The 24,967-nt window shown below is 49.7% G+C and overlaps 1 protein-coding gene across 2 annotated transcripts in view; it reads left to right on the plus strand.

Annotated features, from left to right (window-relative positions):
- GYPC (glycophorin C (Gerbich blood group)) overlaps positions 1–24,967 on the plus strand; it is a 48,682-nt gene that overhangs the window by 16,651 nt on the left and 7,064 nt on the right. Inside the window, exon 2 of one of the 2 annotated variants that reach the window (XM_017877315.1) lies at positions 21,859–21,915. In XM_017877315.1, coding sequence (XP_017732804.1) covers positions 21,873–21,915 — 43 coding nt within the window. In that variant the 5' untranslated portion in view covers positions 21,859–21,872. Of the gene's footprint in view, positions 1–21,858; positions 21,967–24,967 lie in introns of both variants that reach the window. The other variant, XM_017877314.1, reaches the window with a different exon arrangement.

Raw genomic sequence — 24,967 nt, forward strand, 5'->3', positions numbered from 1 at the left:
AGCCCTGAAGAAAGTGTGTGACCCAGACATGGGGTCATCTGAGAGAGGCATGACAGGCAGAGAGCACAGCAAGTACAAGGGTCCTGAGGCAGCTGCAGGCCTGGTCTGACCAAGACATACCCAGGGCCAGGTGGCTGGGGAGGAAGGAGGGAAAAGGTAACTGAGAGATGCAGGTAGACAGGTGAGGTGACCGAGAGATGAGGGGACCACCTCCTGGCACCTGTTACAGCATCCAGGAGTCCACCATCCCCTCTAAGTCTTGGAGCCTTCAAGCCCCTCCAGAAGTCTCCTGACTCTGAAGAGGTGCCCTTCTGCCTCTCACCTTAGCTCTCACAAGGGACTGAGAGGAAGGCCTGGGCAACCTATGACATGAGGTGGGAGCTGGGAAGGAGGAAGAGGATAGTGAGCCCTCCTGCAGTCCCTGAAATGGGGGGTTCACATAGTGCCCAATTTGCACATGCATCTGTGCGTGCACACACACACACGCACACACACATACATGCTTACACATGCACACACATACACGCACACTTACACACATACACACTTATACACACATACATGCTTACACACATACACATACATGCTCACACACATGCACATACATACACACATACATGCTTACACACGCACACGCGTGGTTACACACATACACGCTTACACATACAAACACATGTGTACATGTACACTTACACACGCACATACATGCTTACACACATACACAAACANCTCTGTTTCCAGGGTGGTGCTTTGGTAAAAGCCTTCTCTGAGGTTGCAACATCTCAGAGGCACAATTATCTGAGTTTCTGGCCACATCTCGTCTTCCTCGACCCAGGGCTGTGGGAACAGAGGCTGAACTGTCTGGTGGATGAAAGGATAAAAGACTGGCCTCCCACTGCCCTGCCTCCTGCCCCGAGAGCCCCAGTGGTTCTCAAAGACGGTTCTCCTTTGAATTCCCTGCATGTGAGGCCCTCCCCAAGGAGGAACAGGTTCTCTCTGTCCAGTTCTTGATGTTTCCTTCTGAGACCACAGTTCCCACTCAGGGAGTCTTGTGCTGCAGCATGCCACTGGCCAGAGCTGCTCCAGCCTCCCTGGACCAAGCCCTGAGTTTAGCCAGGACTCACTCGCATGGGGCCCTTCTGGGACACCCCCATTCCACCCCGGGGCTCAGCATTGCCTGGAGAAGTCTCACTGTGCAGCGCCTCGCCAACCAGTGCACTCAGAGGGGCACAAGGAGCCCAGCAGAGCCACCCACCTCACCTCCCCATTGCTGTCTTGGCCCTGCCATGAGCCAGTGAGGGTGGCCTTGCGGTACTGGTTTCATCCCCTTTGGTCTCTGCTTCCCCAGCAATGCCTGTGTCCTCACAGGCACTTCTGTAATCCCTAGAAGGGGCTGAGGCAGCAGGGATGTGCCTGCGCTCTGACAAGAAGCAAGATATCGCATGGGTCACAGGCCTCGAGAGGACCAGTCTGAACTACAGGCACAGCTCAGCCTCTTGGTGGCTTAGTTCCCACAGGCACCTTGCATGAGAGGCTGTGGATGAAGGCCCAGGCCTAGCACGGGGCACACACTCAGTAAATGTTAACCAGCGAGAAATCAGAGAGACTCAGAGACAGGGAGACTTAAACAGGAGGGCTGCAAACTGAGACCCACCGCCAAATCCAGCTGCCCCCTGTTTGCACACATGAAGCTTTCTTGGGGTACAACAGCACCCATCATTTATGGAGTGTCATGCACTGCTTCCCTGCTACAATAGCAGCATTGAATCTTTGCCATGGAGACCGGTAGCCCCCAAGCCTAAACTATTCACTGTCCAGCCTTTTATAGACTCCTGACTTTAACCAACAAGAGACTCTCTGATGGCACAACTTCTAGGCCTGGGCCCATCTGACCCTATTGCACCTCAACCCCATGAATGGATAGGAAACCATGGAAGAAAAATCCACCCCAAGGTTACGGAGCAGGCAGCAGCCAGGGAGGCCCACTCAGGCCGGGGCCCACTCACCTGGGCCCACGAGAAGAGCACCAGTTCCCTGAGGATGGGGCACAGCCCGGAGCACCCACTCGCAGCACAGGACCATGACCAGGGACAAAGGTCTCCAGGCAACACTGCGCACGTAGTGAGCTCTGGACATTAGCACTGTTCTTCCTGCTGTGTAGCCCTGCAACTTGTCTTTACCAATTCATTCTCCAGAGTTAGAGCATCCTCGGCAGTCAGCATTGATCACTGACAACTTGTCTCTTCAAGCACAAGATTTTAATTCAACATGCTGAGACTATGTCTAGCTAGCTAATAGGAAATTATAGTAAATTTTGACCAGGCTGCCAGCAGGCAGGAGGGACTCTCATAGTCTTCCCCTCTCTCCTGCCCTCCTCCTACCTCCTCTGGAAATACAGGCACTTGGGGCTTTGCATCTGCGCTGCAGAAAATCCCCACCTCACTGGGCAGGTGCAGGAGGGAGAGCCAGAGCAGGTGCAAGCGTGCAAGGCAGGCTTCCCTGAGCCCCACAGCTAGGGACAACCGGCTAACACCCGAGTTCAGAAAACAGCACATTATCGCAAGCACAGGCACAGGGGAGCAACCTCTCCACGCATGGGCTAGGTGTCAGCTGTGCACTTGCGTGCTTCCTCATTGAAACCTCTCCCTACTAGGAGTCCATCATTCAGATTTGGAGATGGAGCCTCGAGGGCTGATGTGTGTCCACATTCATCCAGTTATAACCTGGTGGCTCCTGAGCTCAGCTGTGGTCCCCTGGAGTCCACACTTCTGCCAACTGCCCCAGCACACCTGTGGCCTGGGAGCTCACATGCTGCAAATGGTCACTGAGCACCAGCCGTGTGTCAGGCCCCGGCCAAAGCCCTGGGAATAAGACAGTGAACAAACCGGCAGAATCCCATGAGGAGCTCATGCTCTGGTGGGGTGGATGCATGGGTCGAATGTTCAGTACATCAGATGGCACTAAGGGCTGAGTGGACAGTGAAGCTGGGAAGGGAGATGGAAGGTGAGGGGTGAGGGGTGCCATCTTATAGGGTGGCCATGGAAGGCTTCACTAAGGGTGGCGATGTTTGAGAAAGCCCTGAAGAAAGTGTGTGACCCAGACATGGGGTCATCTGAGAGAGGCATGACAGGCAGAGAGCACAGCAAGTACAAGGGTCCTGAGGCAGCTGCAGGCCTGGTCTGACCAAGACATACCCAGGGCCAGGTGGCTGGGGGAGGAAGGAGGGAAAAGGTAACTGAGAGATGCAGGTAGACAGGTGAGGTGACCGAGAGATGAGGGGACCACCTCCTGGCACCTGTTACAGCATCCAGGAGTCCACCATCCCCTCTAAGTCTTGGAGCCTTCAAGCCCCCTCCAGAAGTCTCCTGACTCTGAAGAGGTGCCCTTCTGCCTCTCACCTTAGCTCTCACAAGGGACTGAGAGGAAGGCCTGGGCAACCTATGACATGAGGTGGGAGCTGGGAAGGAGGAAGAGGATAGTGAGCCCTCCTGCAGTCCCTGAAATGGGGGGTTCACATAGTGCCCAATTTGCACATGCATCTGTGCGTGCACACACACACACGCACACACACATACATGCTTACACATGCACACACATACACGCACACTTACACACATACACACTTATACACACATACATGCTTACACACATACACATACATGCTCACACACATGCACATACATACACACATACATGCTTACACACGCACACGCGTGGTTACACACATACACGCTTACACATACAAACACATGTGTACATGTACACTTACACACGCACATACATGCTTACACACATACACAAACACACATGCTTACACACATGCACACACATACATATACACTTACACACATACACACATGCAGCAGACATACACACGCTTACACACATACACACTTACACACACATACACACACACACACACAGAGGCCAGTTTTCAGAGCCTGTCTGAAATTGTCAGTTGTATCTTTTGGGTGCCTGGCCCTGCAGGGAATGAGTGTGAGTGTGGGTCCCCCGTCCCCTCAGCAGCTGCAGTCCACAGAGCACACAGGACCCTTAGGGAGCAGGGAGATGTGCATGGGCCCCTCACCCGCAGCTCTGGGTCAGTGCAAGCCCTGGAGGCATCAGCCCAGGAGAGAGCATAGAGCAGTGACCTTCTCCCCTTGGGGTGGAAGGGCTGACCCAGCAGTGGACAGAGAACAGAACTATGAAAGGATGTGGATAAGGGAGGTCTTAACCCGCTGCTTCGAGGTCCAAGCTGCCTCCTAACCTAGGGGAGGAAGGCCAGGAACCACACTCAGACCCACCCACCCTTCCCTGGCACAATGAAAGCGCAGCCCAGATACATGGACTCCTTCTCCTCTCTGAAAACAGAGAGGCAGAGAGAGCAGCTTGGGCTCACGCAGCTCAGGCTAGAACCCAGTATTCTACCACCTCAGTCTTAGCCTCACCCATGTCAGAGGTGCAGACTAATGTAACTCACCCAGAAGGCAAGTCACACTCGAGGTCAGGATCCTAAGACCCAGAAGGGTATTGGGAGGTGCTTTTCATCTGCTTAATGTAATGAACGTTCCAGGGAGGTCTAGTGAGCGAAGCCCCTCCAACCCAAGCACAAGGGCTTTTTCTGTGTGCCTCCTGTCCTCAAGTAATACGATGCCAGGACAAGAATCCAGTTGCTCTGGAAGCGGCTGACTCCTGATTCCCGCGCTTCTCATCTTCACCTAACGTCTTGGAAGTTGGCCCCTGGGCATCTGCTGTCTCTACTTGGAGTCGCTCATGCATACCAAAACACATCCACATTTCTTATCCCTCTGTCCTCCCCACAGCCTGGGACCGTGGCGGGTGGGGGTGGAGAAGGTGATCACGTTCACTGAGCCCTTCCTGTGCCAGGCGAGCTGCCAGTGTGCTTTCCGGAGGAGAGGGTCATGACGCCCTTGTTTAAAAGACAAGGTCTGGGGTCCTAAAACAACTTGGTATCGTGAGTGTTCCTAAATAAACGAGATCGGAAAGATGTGAAATAACAGTCCTAAAGCCACAGCAAGAGCAAATGGCAGAGCTGCAACTAGAATTCAGGTGTTTTCCACAACCTCTGTCCCCCACAGACTCATGGGCAGGCAGACTGCGCCAGCTCCTCTTCTCAGTTCAACCAGGTGCTTTAGGTACCATAATTTTAAGCGGACAAATGGTTTCATGCTTAAGCACCTCCAGATCCTCTCCACGAGACACACACATGTACACACATACATACACACACACACACACACATGCACATGGGCACAGGCACACTGTTAGGAGACAAATGACACCTCTTCAATCTAGGAGGGTCGGCCTCTTGGATTTAACTTTGAGTCTCTGCTGAGCTTGGACCCTGTGCGGCCTGAGGGCTCCCAAGTGGTTCCAGAGCAGGGATGCCTGTGGCACCTTGTCCTAAGAAAGCCTGTCTCTGAATAGAAAGTGAGTCACCTGCCTCCTGTCTGCAACATCAGGACACAGAGCCCGGTCTCACAGGCAGGCAGCTCGGTGGCTGCATCTGAGTGTGCCTGGGCATTGTATTGTAATATTTCTTCCAAGGGCCTTTTTTCCCTCCTCTTATTCAAGCTAATGGAAATGGCTCCTCCACCCAAGCCTGCCTCTGATAAGCCTCCGAGCGGGAGAAGCAGCAGAACTGAGCCTCTTATCAGGCGGCTGCAGGGGGACCCAGTGGGCCTGCCCTGGGTGGCTGCTGCTGATAAAGTGGGCCTGGGCCAGCTGCTCACCAGCTGCTCCCTCAGACCCGTCCCCAGGCCCCAACCTCTCAGAAATGGGAGCAGTGAGACCCAGAAGATTTCTTTACTTTCTGAGATACCAAAGCAAGGCAGGCTTCTGGTGGCCATAGGCAATAGGACCTGTTTGGAAACCAGAGGGGATACAGGCTTGGCAAGGACACGGGTGAAGAAAGGGGCACTAGAGAGGCCTTTGGGCCCCGAACGTGGTGGTGGGAGCTGGTGCCTCCCACAGGCGTGACAGGATTTTGCATGTGCTCAGAATTCCCTGTGAGGCAGACACTACTGCTCCCATGTGACAGCACTGAGCCTCAGAGAAGATGGAAGCTTTTTTTTTAAGTGTTTTGTTCCTTTAAGGTATAATGTGGTGTGGTCGGGTTGGAAGCCAGGTCTGCTGGTGCCTAAAGCCCAAGCACCTTGCTCTTTTCTGGGAGCTCTGGCTGGAGGGGTTCATCCCTCCAAATCCCACCCTCGCCACACACACACACCCTGTTCGAGACAGCACATTTTACCTTCAGAAGTTAACTTTTCTCCTCAGCTTCTGTTACTGTTAACCCCCTAACACATTTGGTGACTTCAAACAAAGGCCTGACCCGCAGTGGAGCTGTCATGCAACACTTGGGACATACTTATATTCAGAAAATTTTCATTGTTTCTCTGAAAGTCAAATTTCACTGGCTTCTTGTATTATGTCTGGCAGCTGTAATAGAAAAGAACCTGAACATGTGTGTTTCTGAAAGGGTCCCAGATGATTCCAAGGTGCAGCCAGAGCTGAGCACCCAGGGTGAGTGGCACCTGCTGAGCGTGCCCACCTGCTGCAGCCCTGCCAGGCCCTGCCACAAAGCCCAGGGTGGACGGACCCTTCCTCATCAGAAACATCCTCCAAGGGGCTTTCCCTTGTTCCCTTCCCATCCTTTGCATCCATCTCATGGATTCCTCCCATAATGAACAGAAATCTATTTTGTATGCAACTGTGCAATCTGAGACGCATCTTAATTTTTAATTCTTTACTGTAATTGTGGAAATGATGCAATAACTAGGCATGTAGAAACACAGGATAATGATTATTCGTAACTCTCCTACATCTCCCATCACACTGATGTTCCATTCATTCGCTTCTACTCGCACTCCTGCCTAAACCCCAAATTTTCAGACCGCCAGCCTCTCCTACAGCTCCTGCCTCACATGCAGACCCTTTTCTCTGTCCATCATCCACTCCTGTGAGCCTCTCATTGTGTCATCCTGATTCTTTCTCAGTAGCTTCTAAGTGCTATTCTAAACAATGGGCTCTCCTTTCCATCCCTGCCCTGCTTCAAAACTCTAGAGAATACCCTCCTCTATGACCTCTTCACCTGTCGTGGCTGTTCGTCACTACCCGAGAAAACCCAGACTTCTTAGCCTGGTCTTTAGGATCCCTCATTGCCCATTCCTCACCCAAGCAGGTGAGTAATAAAATTGTATTAGTGATATTCACCATAGTAGTGATGGTGGAAGAAGTAATAAGATGAGGAAGAGAAAAATAAGCTAATGATATGTACTGGGTTCAGCCATTTATATTCTTTCATTTATTCCCTCCTAAAACCGCAGCTTTTATACTTCCCAAAACAACTCTGAAATAGTTACATTAAAAGTGTAAAAAATATATTAATGCATTTGTTTCATTACGAAATCATCTATACTTGAAAATGATACAATTTTGAAATCTATACAACCTGGCTTCTTGCAGCTGTGCCATGAGCCCTCCATACAACCTGGCTTCTCTAGGAGCCTCTAATCCTGATTGAAGAAACAGATCCACCCCTGTAGCTGCTTCATGTCTTTTTGGGTAACTGCTTTCACTCTGTTAGTTGGTTTGCTTAAGCAAAGGCTTCTTGCCTTTATCAAGGAAATTAGCACACCAGTCTGACAGAAGAGTAGATTGTGTTTGCACTTACCCTTCTTCTCCTAAGATTAAGTGTTAGCTTTCAAACTTGCTTTTGAAGTGCTAAGAACCCTGATGAGAAATGATGAACAAAGCCTCCTGTTTACATTGGAAGCATCCAAACATCAGGACTGGGCCAATTCACGCATTCCTGTTGGTCATTAGACATTAACTGATTGTCCAACTTCAACCATATCACCTACAAAATCCTAAAGTGAAACAAAGTCTAAGTTAGTTGACTTTTCTTTGATTAGTCTCCAGCGCGTTTATCACTTTCTATGAAAGAAACATCTAATTTAGATGGCAGTTGATTTGTGTCATGGGATTTCTTTTGACAGGAGGCAGAGTTATGTATGTGTTTATGGCTTCTTTGCTTTTAAAAGATTAATGTTGAGCAAATATAAATCACAAGACCTGGACAGGGGGCTGGGAAGATGGAGCAAGAGCTTGCCAGGGTAATGGATTGAGATGTATTTTAGAGGATTTTCATCTGCTAGAAACACAGTGGGAAGATGGGGCTGAGGGGTTGGGGGGCAGGGACAGTGAAGGGAGATGACTTTTTCTCCCTAAGCACAGAGAAAAGACAGGATGGGCACTTGAGCCAGGGCAGATGGCTTCCTGGCTCTGTTTCAGAAGCAAAATGAAATTGAACTGGTAACTTCCTGAAGCTCCTTTCCTGCCCTGATACCCAGAAGACAGGATTGGAGGACAAAGGAGGGTTCACAGCACAGCTGGAAGCACTCAGGGTACCCAGCTGCTCCAGGAGAGAAAGTGCTCCCTGCCTGCCCCAGTCACAGGAACTGGCCCCTGAAGCCAGGCTCCCACACCATACCTTCCCATAGAGCAAGTCTAGGCTTCTGTCCCCGAGGCTGTGTGTGTGTGAGTGTGTGTGCGTGTGTGTGTGCCTGTGTGCATATGTGGGAAAGTATGTGTAAGAGTGTATGTGTATGAGTGTGTAGTGTTGAGTGCATGTGAGAGTGTGGTGTGTTAGAGAGTGCTGTGTGTGAGAATGTGTTTGATATGCGGCTGATAGAGGTCATGTATTGTATAGAAAGAGTGTGTATGTTAGGGCTGCTGTTAGAATGTGCTGGAGCTGTGTGAGAGAATGTGGAGAGAGGAGTGTGCTGACGTGTATGAGTGTGAGAGTATGTGTGTGGTGTGTGTCTGTGTGTGATGCGTGTGTGCAGTCTGTGGCGTGTATGTGCTAGTGTTATATGAGTGTAAGTCTTGGTGCTGATTGTGTGTGATCTGTGTGTATTGTGAGTGTGTATGCTATGCTGTTCTTGTGTAGTGATTCATCGTTAAGATATGGATGTAGCGACAATAAGAATAACTCCCATGTGCCGGTGCAACGCCGCCGATAGCCACACTCAGTGATTTGTGTGTGTTACCTGCTGTAATCTTTCACTAGGGATGAGCACGCGTGGGTCTGGGAGGGGTGCTTGGAGTCGGGACACGGAGCACCAGGACTTACTGCCAAATCTCTGGCACCAAAACCCATGCTCCCTATGCCACCTATCAGGATGCACCCTTAAAGCACTTTTAAGATGCGTTTTGGAAAGAGGCATTTGTTGGTGTGCATTTGTCTTCACCACCGCCCCAAACATAGCTGCCCAGTATTCAGATGAAAATGCCCCCCGTTGGCTGGGTGCAGCCGTTCACGCCTGTAATCCCAGCACTTTGGGAGGTCAAGGTGGGCGGATCACGAGGTCAGGAGATGGAGACCATCCTGGCCAACACAGTGAAACCCTGTCTCTATTAAAATACAAAAAAATTAGCCGGGCGTGGTGGCGGCGCCTGTAGTCCCAGCTACTCAGGAGGCTGAGGCAGGAGAATCGCTGGAACCCGGGAGGCGGAGCTTGCAATGAGCTGAGATGGCGCCACCGCACTTCAGCCTGGGCCACTGATCGAGACTCCGTCTCAAACAAAAAAAAAAAAAGAAGAAAGAAAATGCCCCCCGTCTTTCCAACAGGCTTTCAAATACGAGTCTGGCATAAAAGACAAATCACGGCATCACCAACGGCAATGGCTAAGATGTACAGTGTATACACTCCCCACGACTTTCACAGCCATCCTCTCCTGCAAGCCTGGTCACGTCACCGCCCTCTGCTGCAGGCTCCCTCCCCATCCCACGGAGCCAGTGTGCCTCTGGCTGGCCTGAGTAGAGAGAAAGCAGTGGCCTTTCCTGAAGCCTTGAGTTCTCACAGAGCCCTCCCTGGCTAGAGGGGAGAAGGCGGCTTCCAGGGAATGAGGAGAAGCGGCCCCTGCATCCTGCTCCTGCACTTTTCCTTCCTTCCAGCATTCTTCACCACCGCATCTCCACCCGTTGCGCCCATAAACCGTGGGTCCTGTTGTCTCTGGGCCACTTTGGCCTCCCCTTCCTCAGCACATCTCCTGGGCAAGTAGGCCATCTGCCTTGGGATGTAGCCACGAACCTCCTCCTTGGAGCCAATCCTCCTGAATGTTTGAACTGAGCTTCCAGGCAGCAGAATATTCCCTCCTGCCTCCTGCCGCCCCTGTGGTCCTGCCCATTCCCCACACAGCTCTGCTGCTCCTGCCTGTCAAACCCTGTGGAGGAAGGAGAAAACACTTTCCACATCCTGTTCACCAACTGATGAGCCTTCTGGAAACCCAATAACAAAGCGTACCTAACTAAATCATCATTATTTACACATGCAGCCCAATTGAGGACATTTAGTCATGTAATTAAGTACCTAATTATGCTGAAAATGCAATTATATGATTTTTTAAATGAATTAAGTCCTCCAGAGAAGTGGTAAAGATTAGCACGCAGCATCTGTCTGGGGAGCAGGGACCTCGACGGGCACCCAAATGTGACTCCAAGCTGCACAGAGGCCAACTGGTCTGAACCCAGATCACATGTGTGAGCACACACGGGCCCACACAGGCTCACACACAGAGGATGCCAGCTTCACGTCTGTGTCTCCGGGACTATACAAAGGTCTGCTGCACACCAGGAACTTAATAAATGACAGTCATTAATGTCATTGGAAGCATAGTGTATATCTATGGAGTGACTATTGAGCAACTTAGAGAATCTTAGGGAGGTTTTTTATCCAGCATCTGAGAAGCAGGTATGTCGAGAAAGAAAAAAAAAATGAGAGAAGGATCAGCCAGGATATGTCAGAGGATATTTTAAGCAACATCACTCATTCATTCAGATGCTAGAGCAAAAAAACAAAAAAGCCAGTGTCTTCTAGGAGCTCAAAATTAGTGCAGAGTCAGCCGGGCCTGGTGGCTGACACCTGTAATCCCAGCGCTTTGGGAGGCCGAGGCGGGTGGATCACCTGAGGTCAGGTGTTTGAGACCAGCCTGACCAACATGGAGAAACCCCATCTCTAAAATACAAAATTAGCCAGGTGTGGTGGCACATGCCTGTGATCTCAACTACTCGGGAGGCTGAGGGAGGAGAATCGCTTGAATCCGGGAGGCAGAGGTTGCAGTGAGCCAAGATCGTGCCACTGCACTCCAGCCTGGGCCACAAGAGTGAAAATCCATCTGAAAAAAAAGTTAGTGCAGAGACAGAGAAAGCATCTTAATGATGATATGAACAGGTTGTTCTGCAAACTACAGCCTGTGGGCTAAATGCAACCTGTGGCCTGTTTTGTATAGTCAGGTAACCTAAGAATGATTTTACCTCTTTAAGGTGTTTCCTCACTTCTACCCCATGCAACTCAGGTTCCAAAACCATAGTATTAATCACTCACTGTACATCTAAAACTCCAGTGGGGGGTTCAGAGTGATCACTGCGTCCAGGAGCCAAACCTCATATTTCTTTACAAATATGGAAACAAAACGGTAGAGCCAAATTGTTGATGAAAGAAAGATTCATTATATCTTGGAAAAGGAAGCCAACGATGTGGATAAGGGTAAAAGGTTGAAGATGGCCACAGGAATTGGCAGAGGAGATGGAGAAAGATGAGGCCAAGAGAAGAAACTGAGTCTCCACACTTCAGTGTAGGGTTTCCCTCCATGAGGCGAAAAGCCAAGGGAAAACCCAGAGCCTCCCCTCAGATAATCCTGGCAGGGGACTCTCAATGAGTGTAGGAAGTGAGAGGAACCTTTCCAGTGTCTCTAGGAAACTGTTCACACTGGTGACCCTTGAAAGGACAGCTGAGTAGCACACCAATAACAAACTCAGGCAGCTCGAGAAGTGAAGTCTGTGGCCAGCAGCGCTGTGACTCCAAATGCCCAGCCTCTGACCTGCTCCCTGAGAGGTCAGAATTTCCCTTCATTTCCACCTGCAGAAGCAAGGGACTGGGGTGAACCATGGACTGAAGCCACAGCCCACATTTTCAACCTGCAATTGCAGCCCAGGGAAAGGGTGGGAGGAGCTGTGGTCACTGAATGCACTGTCTCTTTTCCACAACATGCATGTCTTTCTTGGAAATGAAAATGGCTACTTGGAGCATCTCCTGACCAGGTTAGGCAAAGGATGTGTGGACAGAAGACTCAGAGGGCCATTCAGAGAAGGTGGCCATGGTCCTACTATCCAACAACAGCCTGACGCCAGCTTGTGGGAGACACTGCCAAGCAGGTGCAGGCACCCAGCAGGAACCTGGAGCAAGGCAGGCAGGTCAGGGCAGCGGGAAAGGACCTTGACAGACCTTCTAGTTGGCGACTTTGAAGATTCTGCAAGACAATAGCCAGTTCTGAAGATTCATCCCCATTTCTTCACTGTAAAAGTAACACATGGTTTTGTAGATGACTTGGAAAACACAGACAACCATATATTAGAAGAAAACAAAACCACTCCTAACCCATCTACTACGTAAAAGCCAGTGCTTAACATTTGACGTGTATTTCCTTTCATTCCTTCGTCTTAAGACTTTTGTGGAATATTTCTCATCATTTCTATTTAGAGGGTCTTGTTTTCTTCACTTAACATCATACCCTAAGCATTTCCTCCTGTCACTAAGTTCACGTGCACCCCTTCCCTAACTGCATAATACCGGGTCATATGCGGGTATCATAATTTACATAACCAATGTCCAAATATGGAACATTTAGATTGTTCTCTCTCTTTAATTTTTCATTTTAGACTGCATTGCAATCTACTTTCCTGAGCCCAGACTTTTGTTCCTGTTCCAGATTGTTTCTCTAGGATCAATTCCTAGAAGTGGATTGCTTGATTCTCAGGGTGATACATATGCCAAATAGTGTACCAGAGTATTGAAGGTACTTGTTTCTAGGAATCCCATTTTGACATATTGACGATCAGAATCATTAATGTTCAAATAGCTTGACCTGTGTCAGGCACTGTGTACCACAAACTAGCTTACAATGAGGCTACATGGTTGTGCCACCGGGTTTTACATGTGAAGAAACCGTGGTTTGCAGTGAGATGAGATTGCACCATTGCACTCCAACCTGGGCAACAGAGCAAAAACTTCGCCAAAAAAAAAAAAAAAAAAAAAAAAGGAAAGGAAAAGGGAAAGGGAAAGGAAAAGAAAGAAAAAGAAAAGCTACATAGCATTCCTCAAAATGATCTGGCCATGAGTGTCGCCACTGAGGTGCCACTCCCTAATCCCTCACCTGTCTGCGCCATGCCTGGCAAGTGTGCTGACTTCACAGCGGGGCGGCCAGATGCCTGCCCCTGAGCCTGGCAGATGGGTGAGCCCAGGAGCACGGTGTGCAGGATTACACACTCTCACTCTCCTCAGGGAGGTGTCTGGATGGAGCTGAGGGTGGAAATTGGTGTGTCCAGGGTGTTCTGCACGCCAGCCACCTCTGGCGGAGCTTGGAGCTGGCAAGTCAAGCAAATGCTGATTGGGATACACGGGCCTTCCTGGCTCCTCAGAACATCTGCACACAGCCATTTCCTTTGCCATTTTGGTGCCCTAAACACCTGTTTTTGGAGAAGCATTTCCCTGCTGCCTCACTGGAGCTCAGCTATCCTTAAATCAATCAGCAATGGTCTAGTAGGTGGATCAGCTGGGAACACATGCTTAATTTTCCAACAACAAAGCCAAGAAGACTGCAGTCTCAGGAGCTATAGAGCAGAAGGGCATGTGCATGGACCAGACCCTGGCACAAGGGCCCCAAATCCCCAAACCCAGCACCAGACATGGGGGCAGGCAGGGGACAGGCAGAAGGAATAGATTCTCAGAGTCCTCCACTGTGCCCAGTCCCCATCTCTGTCAGGGTGGGGTTCTTGCGAGCCTGGATGCTGACTCACTCTCAGATGGCATGTCCTGCTTCTCCCCTCACCTTCAGTCCCCTCTTAAGGACTCTGTTCTCTTTCCGCTGTGAAGATTCCTCAGCATGATGCAGATGCAGGGGCAAGTCAGAGGTTACATGGCGGGGGCTGCCCTTCTAGTGTGCTGAAGCCGCCAACTGTTCAGGGCAGCTTTCTGCTTCCAGGAAGAACACATTGTCTCAGCTCCTTTCAGCAATCTGGGCATTGTCTTAAGCCTGAGCTTCTTCAGTTGCCTGCTGACCCCAGACACCCTCTCCAGTTCCTACCCATCTTCAGCAGCCAGATGCTGACTGAGCCCCAGGAACTTCCCAGACGTAAGAGCCACTAGAATCACCTCCTTCCCACTCTTTCTGCCTCTTTCAAATCTGATTTCCCTAGAAATCTTCCAGCAGGGTGTGTCCGCTGGGGGTCAGGCTGGGGGAATTGTGGTTCTGCTTTCCTTCAATCTATGCCATGAGTAAAGAAAGATATTTGTGACCAGGTGAGGTGGCTCACGCCTGTAATCCCAGCACTTTGGAAGACCAAGGTGGGCGGATCACGTGAAGTCAGGAGTTTGAGACCAGTCTGGCCAACATGGCGAAAAACCCATCTCGACTGAAAATACAAAAATTAGACAGACAGGGTGGCAGGTACCTGTAATCCCAGCTACTCAGGAGGCTGAGGCAGGGAGAATCACTTGAACCTGGTGGGCGGAGGTTGCGCCATTGCACTCCAGCCTGGGTGACAAAGCGAGATTCTGTCTCCAAAAAAAAAGGTATTTGCCACTTTCCTGATAAATTACAAATGCTGCACCATCCACAGCTGACAAGTTCCTCTCCCCAGTGGTGAGGTGACAAGGGTAACTCCACCTTTCTCAGCCAGGCTTTTATCCCCAGATTCTTCCTCCTTTAGGGTGCCTTGCTGATTTCTGCTATTGTCAGCATCCTGGACTTAGGAGTCAATGGTTCCGCTTTTTCATATTGTCGCCTCACAATGAAGAAAAAACACTCTTTCCTTTTACTTAGATATTGTAGCTCAACTGAGGCAGATTGGTTATGGTGTTGAAGCAACGTTCTGTTTAAATTTTTTTTAAGGCTCAGGGGGAATAACAGGGAAATCTATACAGAGAAAACCTTGGAACCAGACATATCAAGTTCTAAGTCATGGCAGCCTCACTTTCTTTCCAGTTCCCCTCCTGGGAGCACATCCCAAAAGCAAATGACTAGGTACGAAAAGTTCTGCAGTAAGACTCCAAGATGTACGTAAGGAACAGATGTCCTTTGCTGACTCTGCCTTCTGAGTGTTGAGTCTCTGCTTCATCCCAATTTACTGACATGGGAATGACTGTCTTCTCCAGGGCAGAGAGGCCACATCTCCTCCACACCCACCCTTGCAGGCCTCCACACTTCCATCCAGATGGTGCAGTGCAGCCTGCACGGGTCCATTCCTGTCATCCATGTGGTGTTTTGGTACCGTAGCCACAGATAAGACTGGATAAGGTTTAGGAGGAGGAAAGCACTGCGGATAGTCTTATATAGAGTGTCAAAGCAGTACAGCTAAATTGCACAGCACCTTGGCAGCCCTGGGGATTGTTGGGGGACTGTTTGTAAGGTCACCCATATGGACCTTCAGGGCAATCATATTGACCTTGAGACTTTCAGACACGTTCTGAACAGGCAGGTCAAGTTCACATCAACCTCACCTGTGTATTCCATCTGCAAGACCAGATGAATGCACATGTGCTTTCTGCACAGATGGGAAGGGTGGCCATGCCTGAGAGTGAAGGCAGATTGAAGACCTCATAGCATACACCCAGCAAGTCCCTGGAGCCCATGGTGATCAGGCATCCAGGAAGGCTTTCCACCCAACCCAGAAACTTACTGACCACTCTGTCATCACGGCCTTCCCTTCATGTATGTCTCCCACCACCATGCCCACTACCACACTGGCATTGCCCACCCACCATCTCAGGACAGACTTGGGGCCACCTCTTCCAGGAAGCCTTTCCTGAGGACACTGAAGATCTGTGGGCTCCAACAGAAAGCAACCTTTTCCCAACTTACCCACATGCTTTTGTCCTTGTCGGTTACACAGCGTGCTCCTGACGGCAGGAGCTTGGCCTTAATGATAGAGCATATAGTTGGAGTGTAGGAGGTGCTACGAAAGGTTTGCTGAAGGAAAGAATGAACCAGCACAATGATGAGCACCCCTACTGCCACAGAATCCTAGGGTCCTGGGGCTCAGTCTCACGGTTGTGTCTCCCCAAGTCTCCCGAGCACCTCGTCAATGCTCATTTTGATGCTTCATCACAAAGAGACTGTGGGCAATCTGAATTTTGCACCTCCCCAGCCAAGTCAGATGCTTCCTGGGGACACACACCATGTTCTCCTCTTCCCTGCAACTCTAGGGCTGAATAAATGCTAACTGCTCAGCCAACACCGACTGGCTTCTAGGAGAAATGGATGGGTGGGTAATAAGCTATTCATTTGTTTCTTGGGGGCACTTAATTCTGAGACCCTAGAGCCTATACGCTGCATCTTTTCTGGAAGCAATAATAGCCAGCCATCAAGGGCAAGTAAATGCATTTGACCTTTCCTACCAAAAAGAAAAGTTAGCTCATGTACTTCAACTCTCATCTGATTTCTACTTCACTCGTGCAAGGACGCTGAGGAATCTAGAGCAGGAAGAAAACCCACAGTGCTAGCTGCGAAGCACTTTCCATACCCCCAAATGTTACTGTTCCTTCCCCCATAGCTGTCCGGCTCTTGAACCCCAAATCAGACTTGCATAAAGCCTTGCTGCTTCAGAGTGCTTGGTAAATTGACTTTTTTTTTTTTTTTTTTTTTTTTTTTTTTTTTTTTTTTGAGAGGGATTCTCGCTCTGTCGCCCAGCCTGGAGCGCAATGTTGCGATCTCAGCTCACTACAACCTCGACCTCCCAGGTTCAAGTGATTCTCCTGCCTTAGCCTCCAGAGTAGCTGGGATTGCAGGCACCCACCACCATGCCCAACTAATTTTTGTATTTTTAGTAGAGACGCGGTTTCACCATGTTGGTCAGGCTGGCCTTGAACTCCTGACCTAAGATGTTCCACCCACCTCAGCCTCCCAAAGTTGGGATTACAGGTGTGAGTCATTGCACCCGGCCTGGCAAATTGACTTTTCTAACCAGGCCCGTAAGTTCCTCCCAATTGAACACTCTGGGTAACTGGCACAGCACCTGGCCAACTGTCAAGCAGTCGACGCTGCCATTGCTGCTGCATTACTGTCACCAACCAGGTTTGTCATTGTAGGACGTCTCCAAGTCCCCCATGAAAAACCTACATTTCCTGTCATGATGTTGAGGCTGAGATCATCTTCCTCCTCCCAGAACGCTTGGGGGTTCTAGTCTGAAGCCATCCTCACTCTCACTCCCCTCCTTCAAGCCCTCACCCTGTGCCTGAATTCTTCCTTCTTTGCTGGACCAGATGGACAGTGGAAGACAGGGGAACTCCTTCAACAACGCCTATGGCGGAGGGGAGCCATGGGAGTTGGGCACGGAAATGTAAAGACCAGCCCATGCGGGAAAAAAAAAATAACTTTTTAGCACAGTGTCATCTGAAAATGCAAGAGAAGAGAGGCTCTTGGTGGCAACAGAGGAGCGTGACTTCCATCCTCAGGGCTAGCACCTGACCCCTGCTCTCCATCCACATCAGAAAAACACTGCCCCCTGAGAATCTATTGCAGCTGAGGTCCTTCACCCCAATAGCTGCACTCAAGCTGCCAACTGAAGCAGAGAGCACTGCCCGCACTTCAGGGTTGTGCATGTGTGCCCCGCTGCCTCCAGGGGTGGCTGCCTTCCACCAGAGAATAGACAGCTGACATTCTGAGGACACAGAGAGTTGGTAGGGATGACTGCAGCCAATGGCAAATTCTCTAGATGAAAAACCATTCCCAGCTCCACAAAGATGAACATAGTGAAGGCTGCAGTTTAGTTAGAACATAGTGAAGGCTGCAGAAGGCTTTCAAACATTCAGCAGTTGTCATTCAGTGCCAGGCACCCAGTACAAAGCTGAGTATAGAGTTGTGAGCAACACAAGCCCGAACATGTGGAGCTTCCTGTCTGGCAGGGGTGTTGCAGGGGGCAGCAGGGGACATTGCAACCTGGAGGAGGGCTAGGAAGAAAAAAAGTAGGATGCTTGGGTCTTTCCAAAAAATGAGTCCTCTCATGTCTGTCCAATCGCTGTGCTGGGGAATTGTCTATTTCTGATACCAGACCCAAGTTTAGCCGTAATTAACACCTTACTCTGCCATAAACCCACCCCCAAGGCTGCCCGCAGATCACCCTCATCCTAGTTGCTGAGCTCAGCATGAAACTAATCCCAACCTCAGAAGTATCCCTCAGCTCCAGCAAGGGGCAGGCTTTCATCCCAGGCCCCTTAAGCTGGATGCAGACAACCACCTACTTTCTGGGCAGGACCTGAGCTCACTCAGCCAGCCTTCTCCAAAGACCTGATATCACTGATGCTAGCTGAATGAGCACAGGGCAAGGGAGTGCACCGAGGGGGACTCTCACCCCGCCATCTCCAGAAGCTTCCGGAGCCTTGGAGCCGTGGATGGCAAGCAGACACTGGGGAGAAAGCTGAGAAGTGTGGAGAGCTGCCTTAGATGCTGAGCTCTCTGCCTGGAATGCTTTTATGCTTTGTGCAGCAAAGTCCTATTTGTTCTTAAAGGACCAAGCCTGATGTCACCACTTCCGGAAGCCCTCCTTACACCAGCACTTCCCAGCCTACAGCATGCGTCAGAATCTACTATAGTAATTACTGGGACCCAGTCCTAGTGTTTTTCTTCAGTGGGTCTGGGCTGGGGCCTGAGAATTTCTAACAGGCTCCCAGAGGATGCTGTGTGTCCAGAGACTATGCTTTGAGAACCGCTGTCTCACAGCGTCTGCACCTTCCCAGACAGCCTCAAGCTTCCTCTCTATGCTAACGATGATCTACTACTATAGCGCAGCTCTGGTCAGGCTGAAGGGCCACTTCCCTGGAGTCTGTCACATCGGGAGACATGTGTAAATCAAGTTCCACACACTTGGAGGACGTGGGGCCTGGAGGGAGTGGTTCCAGCTGAGGGACTTTCCTGCCCACCATGCTCCTCAGTGGGCATAAGCATGGAGGGAGCCCACATTGGGAGGCCCAAGTGGCAATGCCCCAGAGGTCTCAGGCCCCACCTGTCCCCCAGCCTGGCCGGCCTGCTGAAAGTGTGTATAGTCTCCCAGTATACAGATGTGGGTACAAGGTCCCTAACAACAAGCCAAGAAATGCACCCCAAGTCGTTCAAGCCAAATGGAAAGCAGCTTACCAAGGCTCTCCACTTGGCAGTGCGCTGCAAGACAAAACACACTGATTCAAAGCTGCCAGGGCTTCAAATCACTGACTTCTGACTCTCAAGGTAGCTGTACAAGCCGGGGAAAATAACACTTTTCTGGGACTCAGCTGCCAAATCTGTAAAATGGGGCTAAAAATAACTCCTATGGAATGGAACTATTGGAAGGACTGAGTCGAAATACACTAAATGTTAAGAGCAGAATCTGGCACTTAGTATGAAAGTATTAGTTGTTTTAAAGGAAGAGGAAATAACAGTCTCTTCTAACCCAATTCTGTTGGACAAACTGTCATAAGAAATGCTGTCTTCACCTGGAAAATTTCTGAGGGCAGTTCTGGGTATCTGAGCTTCTGTAACCATCCATGTCTACTTAAGCAAGGTGTTATTCTTTTTTTTTTTTTTTGAGACGGAGTCTCGCTCTGTCGCCCAGGCTGGAGTGCAGTGGCCGGATCTCAGCTCACTGCAAGCTCCGCCTCCCGGGTTTACACCATTCTCCAGCCTCAGCCTCCCCAGTAGCTGGCACTACAGGCGCCGCCACCTCGCCCGGCTAGTTTTTTTTGTATTTTTTAGTAGAGACGGGGTTTCACTGGGTTAGCCAGGATGGTCTCGATCTCCTGACCTCATGATCTGCCCGTCTCGGCCTCCCAAAGTGCTGGGATTACAGGCTTCAGCCACCGCGCCCAGCCTATTCTTTCTTTCTGAACTTTGAGGTGCTTGGTGATTGGAAAAGTCTAGAAGCCCACCACTAAATCCATTCATTTATATATGCATGCATTTACTCATGCATTCAGTAACTATTTATTGATACCTACCATGTACTACATACTAAATTGGAGGCTGTACTTGTTCACACTCTGTAATAAAGTCCAGCACCCACCTGAACTTGCTGTGGTCCTGCTTCAGGTCTTGCTACTGAGAAGCACTGTGAATGCTGGACCCTCCACCCTGCCTGGTTCCTGGCTCCCCAGGCCCTGACTCCTGGTGTGTTCACTGGGTCCCTTTGCTGACTCGATGCCTTGTATTATCTTCCTCCCCACGTCTAAGCTCCTTGCTGGCCCCAGACACCCCTAGCTTGGCCCACCTGCTTCCTACTGTGACCCCTAGCAAGGAGTCTGTTTTCTCCTCACTCACTATGACTCCTGACACCAGCAACTGGTTTCTTATAAGAAAGAGGCATCTGACAGCTGCACTGGGGAGAATGACCTCACAGCACTATATGTAAAGTGATTTTCTGAGTGGAAATGACTATTATGAAGCATCCTTCTCTGTTTTATTATGCAGAGCCATTGTAATGGGAACATGGGATTTCCTATGTTCACACTGATATTCCTGTGACCCAGTAAATCCTTCTTCACAATCATCTCCCAGAGGAGAGAAGGCAATCCGTGCAGCAGCTCTAGGAAACATGCAGGTCTCCGATGTCCTACACATCCCAGCCCTCTTTGGCCAGGCCATTAAGCTGTGAAAAAATGCATTCAGTAACTTGGATAGTGTCATAGACTGGTCCTTCCCACAGGACAGTCAATGGAAAGACCTATGGGAGGGCTTCAGGAACGACTCCTCAGACAGGAGCCCCGGGAAGGGCTTCTCCAAGAGAGAACGTCCACTCCAGAGGCAAGAGCACTGGCTAAGTCCTGACCTGACACTGGATGAGCTGTGTGATCATGGGCACATCACATCTCGGAGCCTTGGTGTTCTTCCTGTGACATGGGCCAATAACACCAGGCACCTCGTAGGATGGCTGTGAAGACTGCATGATACAGTAGATAGAAGACAGCTAAAGCAACACCTGGCGCTATGGTTTGGATGTGGTTCGACCCTGCAAAAGCTCATGTTGAAATTTGATTCCCAGTGTGGCAGTGATGGGAGGTGGGACCTGGTGGGAGATATTTGAGTCATAGGGACAGATCCCTCATGCATAGATTAATATCCCCTTGAGGAAGGGAGGGAGTTCTTTTTGTCATGAGACTGGACTAGTTACCTGAGAGCAGGTTGTTATAAAACCAAATTCACCTTTCTAAACTCTCTTGCTTTCTATATCACCTTGTGGTCTCCTTGCAAATGTCTGCTCCCCTTCTGCTTTCTGCCATGAGTGGGAGCAGTATGAGGCCCTCAACAGATGCAGCTGCCCAATTTGGACTTCTCAGCCACTAGAACTGTGAGCCAAATAAACCTCTCTTCTTTATAAATTACCCAAATAGTCAGCTATAGCAACACAAAATGGACTGAGACACCTAGTGTAACCATCAGATACTCCACAAACATTCAGTCGTAAACACAACAAGAGTCCCTGCCTTCATACACACCACAGAAAACCGTTGAGCATCTACCAGGTGCAGGCACCACCCTCAGTACAGGCATATGGCAGTGAACTCGAATGGACCTGGAGTGACCTGCTGGTTCAGGTTCAAACAGTTCCATCCTAGTCAGTGACCAACCAGAACCTGGTTCCTGGTCTGTGCACCCTGCTAAGAGTCGGTGGGTGCACCACACTGCTTCTGTCCACTTGGGCCCATTCACAGAGCTGTTCTCACCTGAGCAAAGGATGCAGCTTGGGCCAAGGTGCTGCTAGGCACGGACAGTCTTCCTGTCTGACCTGAGATTCTTGTCCTCTGTTCACAGGGCCTGATCCAGGGATGACCTCCGCCTCCACCACAATGCACATTACCACCACTGAAGGTGAGCTCTCATCGCACAGCCCCACCACAATGTACACTTCTATCACTGCAGGTGAGCTGTCATCACAGAGCCCTTCAAGCAGCCAGGGTGGGCAGCCTTGGTGAAAACATCCAGGGAGAACTGATCTAAGGACTTGGGCAGGGGTGGCTGTGGACATTTTTTCTCTCCTTCAGAGGTGGTTTTGAATGTGAAATGGAGGAGTCTAGCCCTGGGTAAATATATATACATATGTACATCATACATATCTGTGTATATATTTATCAGCCTTCCTCAGGGCTATTGATTCACAGGAACTCAGGGGCTGGAGAGACAGCAGCTTTGGTGAGGGAGGTTGAAGGTGGAGGTGGGATGAGGTAGACTGACCAGGCTACTTACACTTCTCCACCACCTCCCTTGTCCCACATTATTTTCTGCCCTGGGTTCATGCTCCCCAACCCTCCATCCTCAAGAAAACTTGAGCTTGCCTTTGCCTTGCTCTGAACCCTGAGCAAGTGGCTACCCATGGGTCATGGCTATGACTGCAAACTGTGTTTCAAAAACAACCAAGTTTGGGAGGTGCTGTGTGCTCTACGACCTTCTTTGAGATCCACACTTCTCAGCAGCTTATTAATAACTCAGGAAACATGTACAATTTAAAAAGAAAGAAAAAGCAGAGGCAGCAAGTAACCAAAGACACCTGTTGGACTCTGTGTACCCTGGCATTCTCCAACTCATTGCACTGCTGAGTGTTTTTTCTTCTTAGATGGTATTATTAACATTATGCAGACACAAGTGTTCCCCTGAAGGCAGTAGGAAGTTTAGGAAATTGTTCTATAAAGGTGGGACTTGGGAGCAGTTTCAGACTTTACATATTCTTCAGCAAATAACCTGCATTCTAGGCCTCCAAATAAACCTGCATTCTAAGAAAAGACAGAGGCTTGTTCTGCAACTTCAAAGTAAATGCCCAAACTCAAAACAGCCCTGCCCCATGAGATTGCTGTCCCATCACTCTCAAGGCCCTGAGTGATCTGACCCCTCCTCAGCTGCCTCACACTGTACTTCCCCATCCCTCTGGAGTCCCAGCAGAAGTGATGGGTGAATGCTCCCCCATCCACACATAACCAGCACCTTGCCATCCTCTGCGTTACCCTCTCGCACTTCAGTCCTTTGTGTGGCCAAGTCCTGCTCCTCCTGCAGATTCGCTGCAGTCCTCACTCCCCAGGAGGGAATGGGAGCAGGGTAGGGTGAGGAGCAGCCATCAGGCCATTGAAAAACACAAACCACACAACCTGTCCCAAGCACAGTTAATAGCCTCATCTTTTTTCACCCTGTATAGTGTACATAGAGCAACCAGCTCTGCCCTGTTTTCTGCGGCTTTCATGGTTTTAGAATGGAAAAGATCCAAGCAAGTTCTTGCAACTGTTGCAAGGACTGAGTTAAAATGCATTAAATGTTGAGACCAGCACCTGGCACCTAGTAAGCAATTATTAGTTGTTTTAAAGGAAGAGGAAATAACAGTCTCTTCTAACCCTGTCTCTGTTGGACAAACTGTCATTAAGAAATGCTGTTTTCACCCGGGAAATTTCTGAGGGCAGTTCTGGGTATTTGAGCTTCTATAACCATCCATGCCTACTTAAGCTAAGTGTTATTCTTTCTGAACTTTGAGGTGCTTGGTGATTGGAAAAGCCGAGAAGTCCACCACTAAATCCATTCATTTATACATGCATGCGTTTACTCATGCATTCAGTGCACATTTATTGAGTACCTACTAGGTGCTAGATACTAAATTGGAGGCTGCACTTATTCACACTCTATAATAAAGTCCAGCACCCACCTGAACTTGCTATGGCTCCTGCTTCAGGTCTTGCTACTGAGAAGCACTGTGAATGCTGGACCCTCCACCCTGCCTGGTTCCTGGCTCCCCAGGCCCTGACTCCTGGTGTGTTCACTGAGTGCCTTTGCTGACTCGATGCCTTGTTTTATCTTCTTCCCCACGTCTAAGCTCTTTGCTGGCCCCGGACACCCCTAGCTTGGCCCACCTGCTTCCTGCTGTGGACCCCTAGCCGGAAAGTCTGTTTTCCCCTCTCCCACTATGACTTCTGACACCAGCATCTGGTTTCTTATAAGAAAGTAGAGAAAAAAAAAAAAAAAGAAAGAAAAGAAGAAAGAAAGAAAGAAAAGAAGAAAGGAAGACAGGAAGGAAGGAAGAAAGGAAGGAAGGAAGGAAAGAGAGAGAGAGAGAAAGAAAGGAACAAAGAAGGAAAGAAAAGAAAAGAAAACAAAGAGGAGAAAGAAAGAGAGAAAGAACGAAAGAAAAAAAGAAAGAGAGAAAGAAAGAAAGAAAGAGGCATTTGGCAGCTGCACTGGGGAGAATGACCTCACAGCACTATATGTAAAGTGATTTTCTGAGTGGAAATGACTATTATGAAGCATCCTTCTCTGTTTTATTATGCAGAGCCATTGTAATGGGAACATGGGATTTCCTATGTTAACATTGATATTCCTGTGATCCAATAAATCCTTCTTCACAGTCATCTCCCAGAGGAGAGAAGGCATTCCGTGCAGCAGCTCTAGGAAACATGCAGGTCTCCGATGTCCTACACATCCCAGCCCTCTTTGGCCAGGCCATTAAGCTGTGAAAAAATGCATTCAGTAACTTGGATAGTGTCATAGACTGGTCCTTCCCACAGGACAGTCAATGGAAAGACCTATGGGAGGGCTTCAGGAACGACTCCTCAGACAGGAGCCCCGGGAAGGGCTTCTCCAAGAGAGAACGTCCACTCCAGAGGCAAGAGCACTGGCTAAGTCCTGACCTGACACTGGATGAGCTGTGTGATCATGGGCACATCACATCTCGGAGCCTTGGTGTTCTTCCTGTGACATGGGCCAATAACACCAGGCACCTCGTAGGATGGCTGTGAAGACTGCATGATACAGTAGATAGAAGACAGCTAAAGCAACACCTGGCGCTATGGTTTGGATGTGGTTCGACCCTGCAAAAGCTCATGTTGAAATTTGATTCCCAGTGTGGCAGTGATGGGAGGTGGGACCTGGTGGGAGATATTTGGGTCAT

The sequence above is a fragment of the Rhinopithecus bieti genome, unplaced genomic scaffold (assembly GCF_001698545.2).
Source record: "Rhinopithecus bieti isolate Rb0 unplaced genomic scaffold, ASM169854v2 scaffold_10223, whole genome shotgun sequence".
In the NCBI taxonomy this organism is placed as follows: Eukaryota; Metazoa; Chordata; class Mammalia; order Primates; family Cercopithecidae; genus Rhinopithecus; species Rhinopithecus bieti.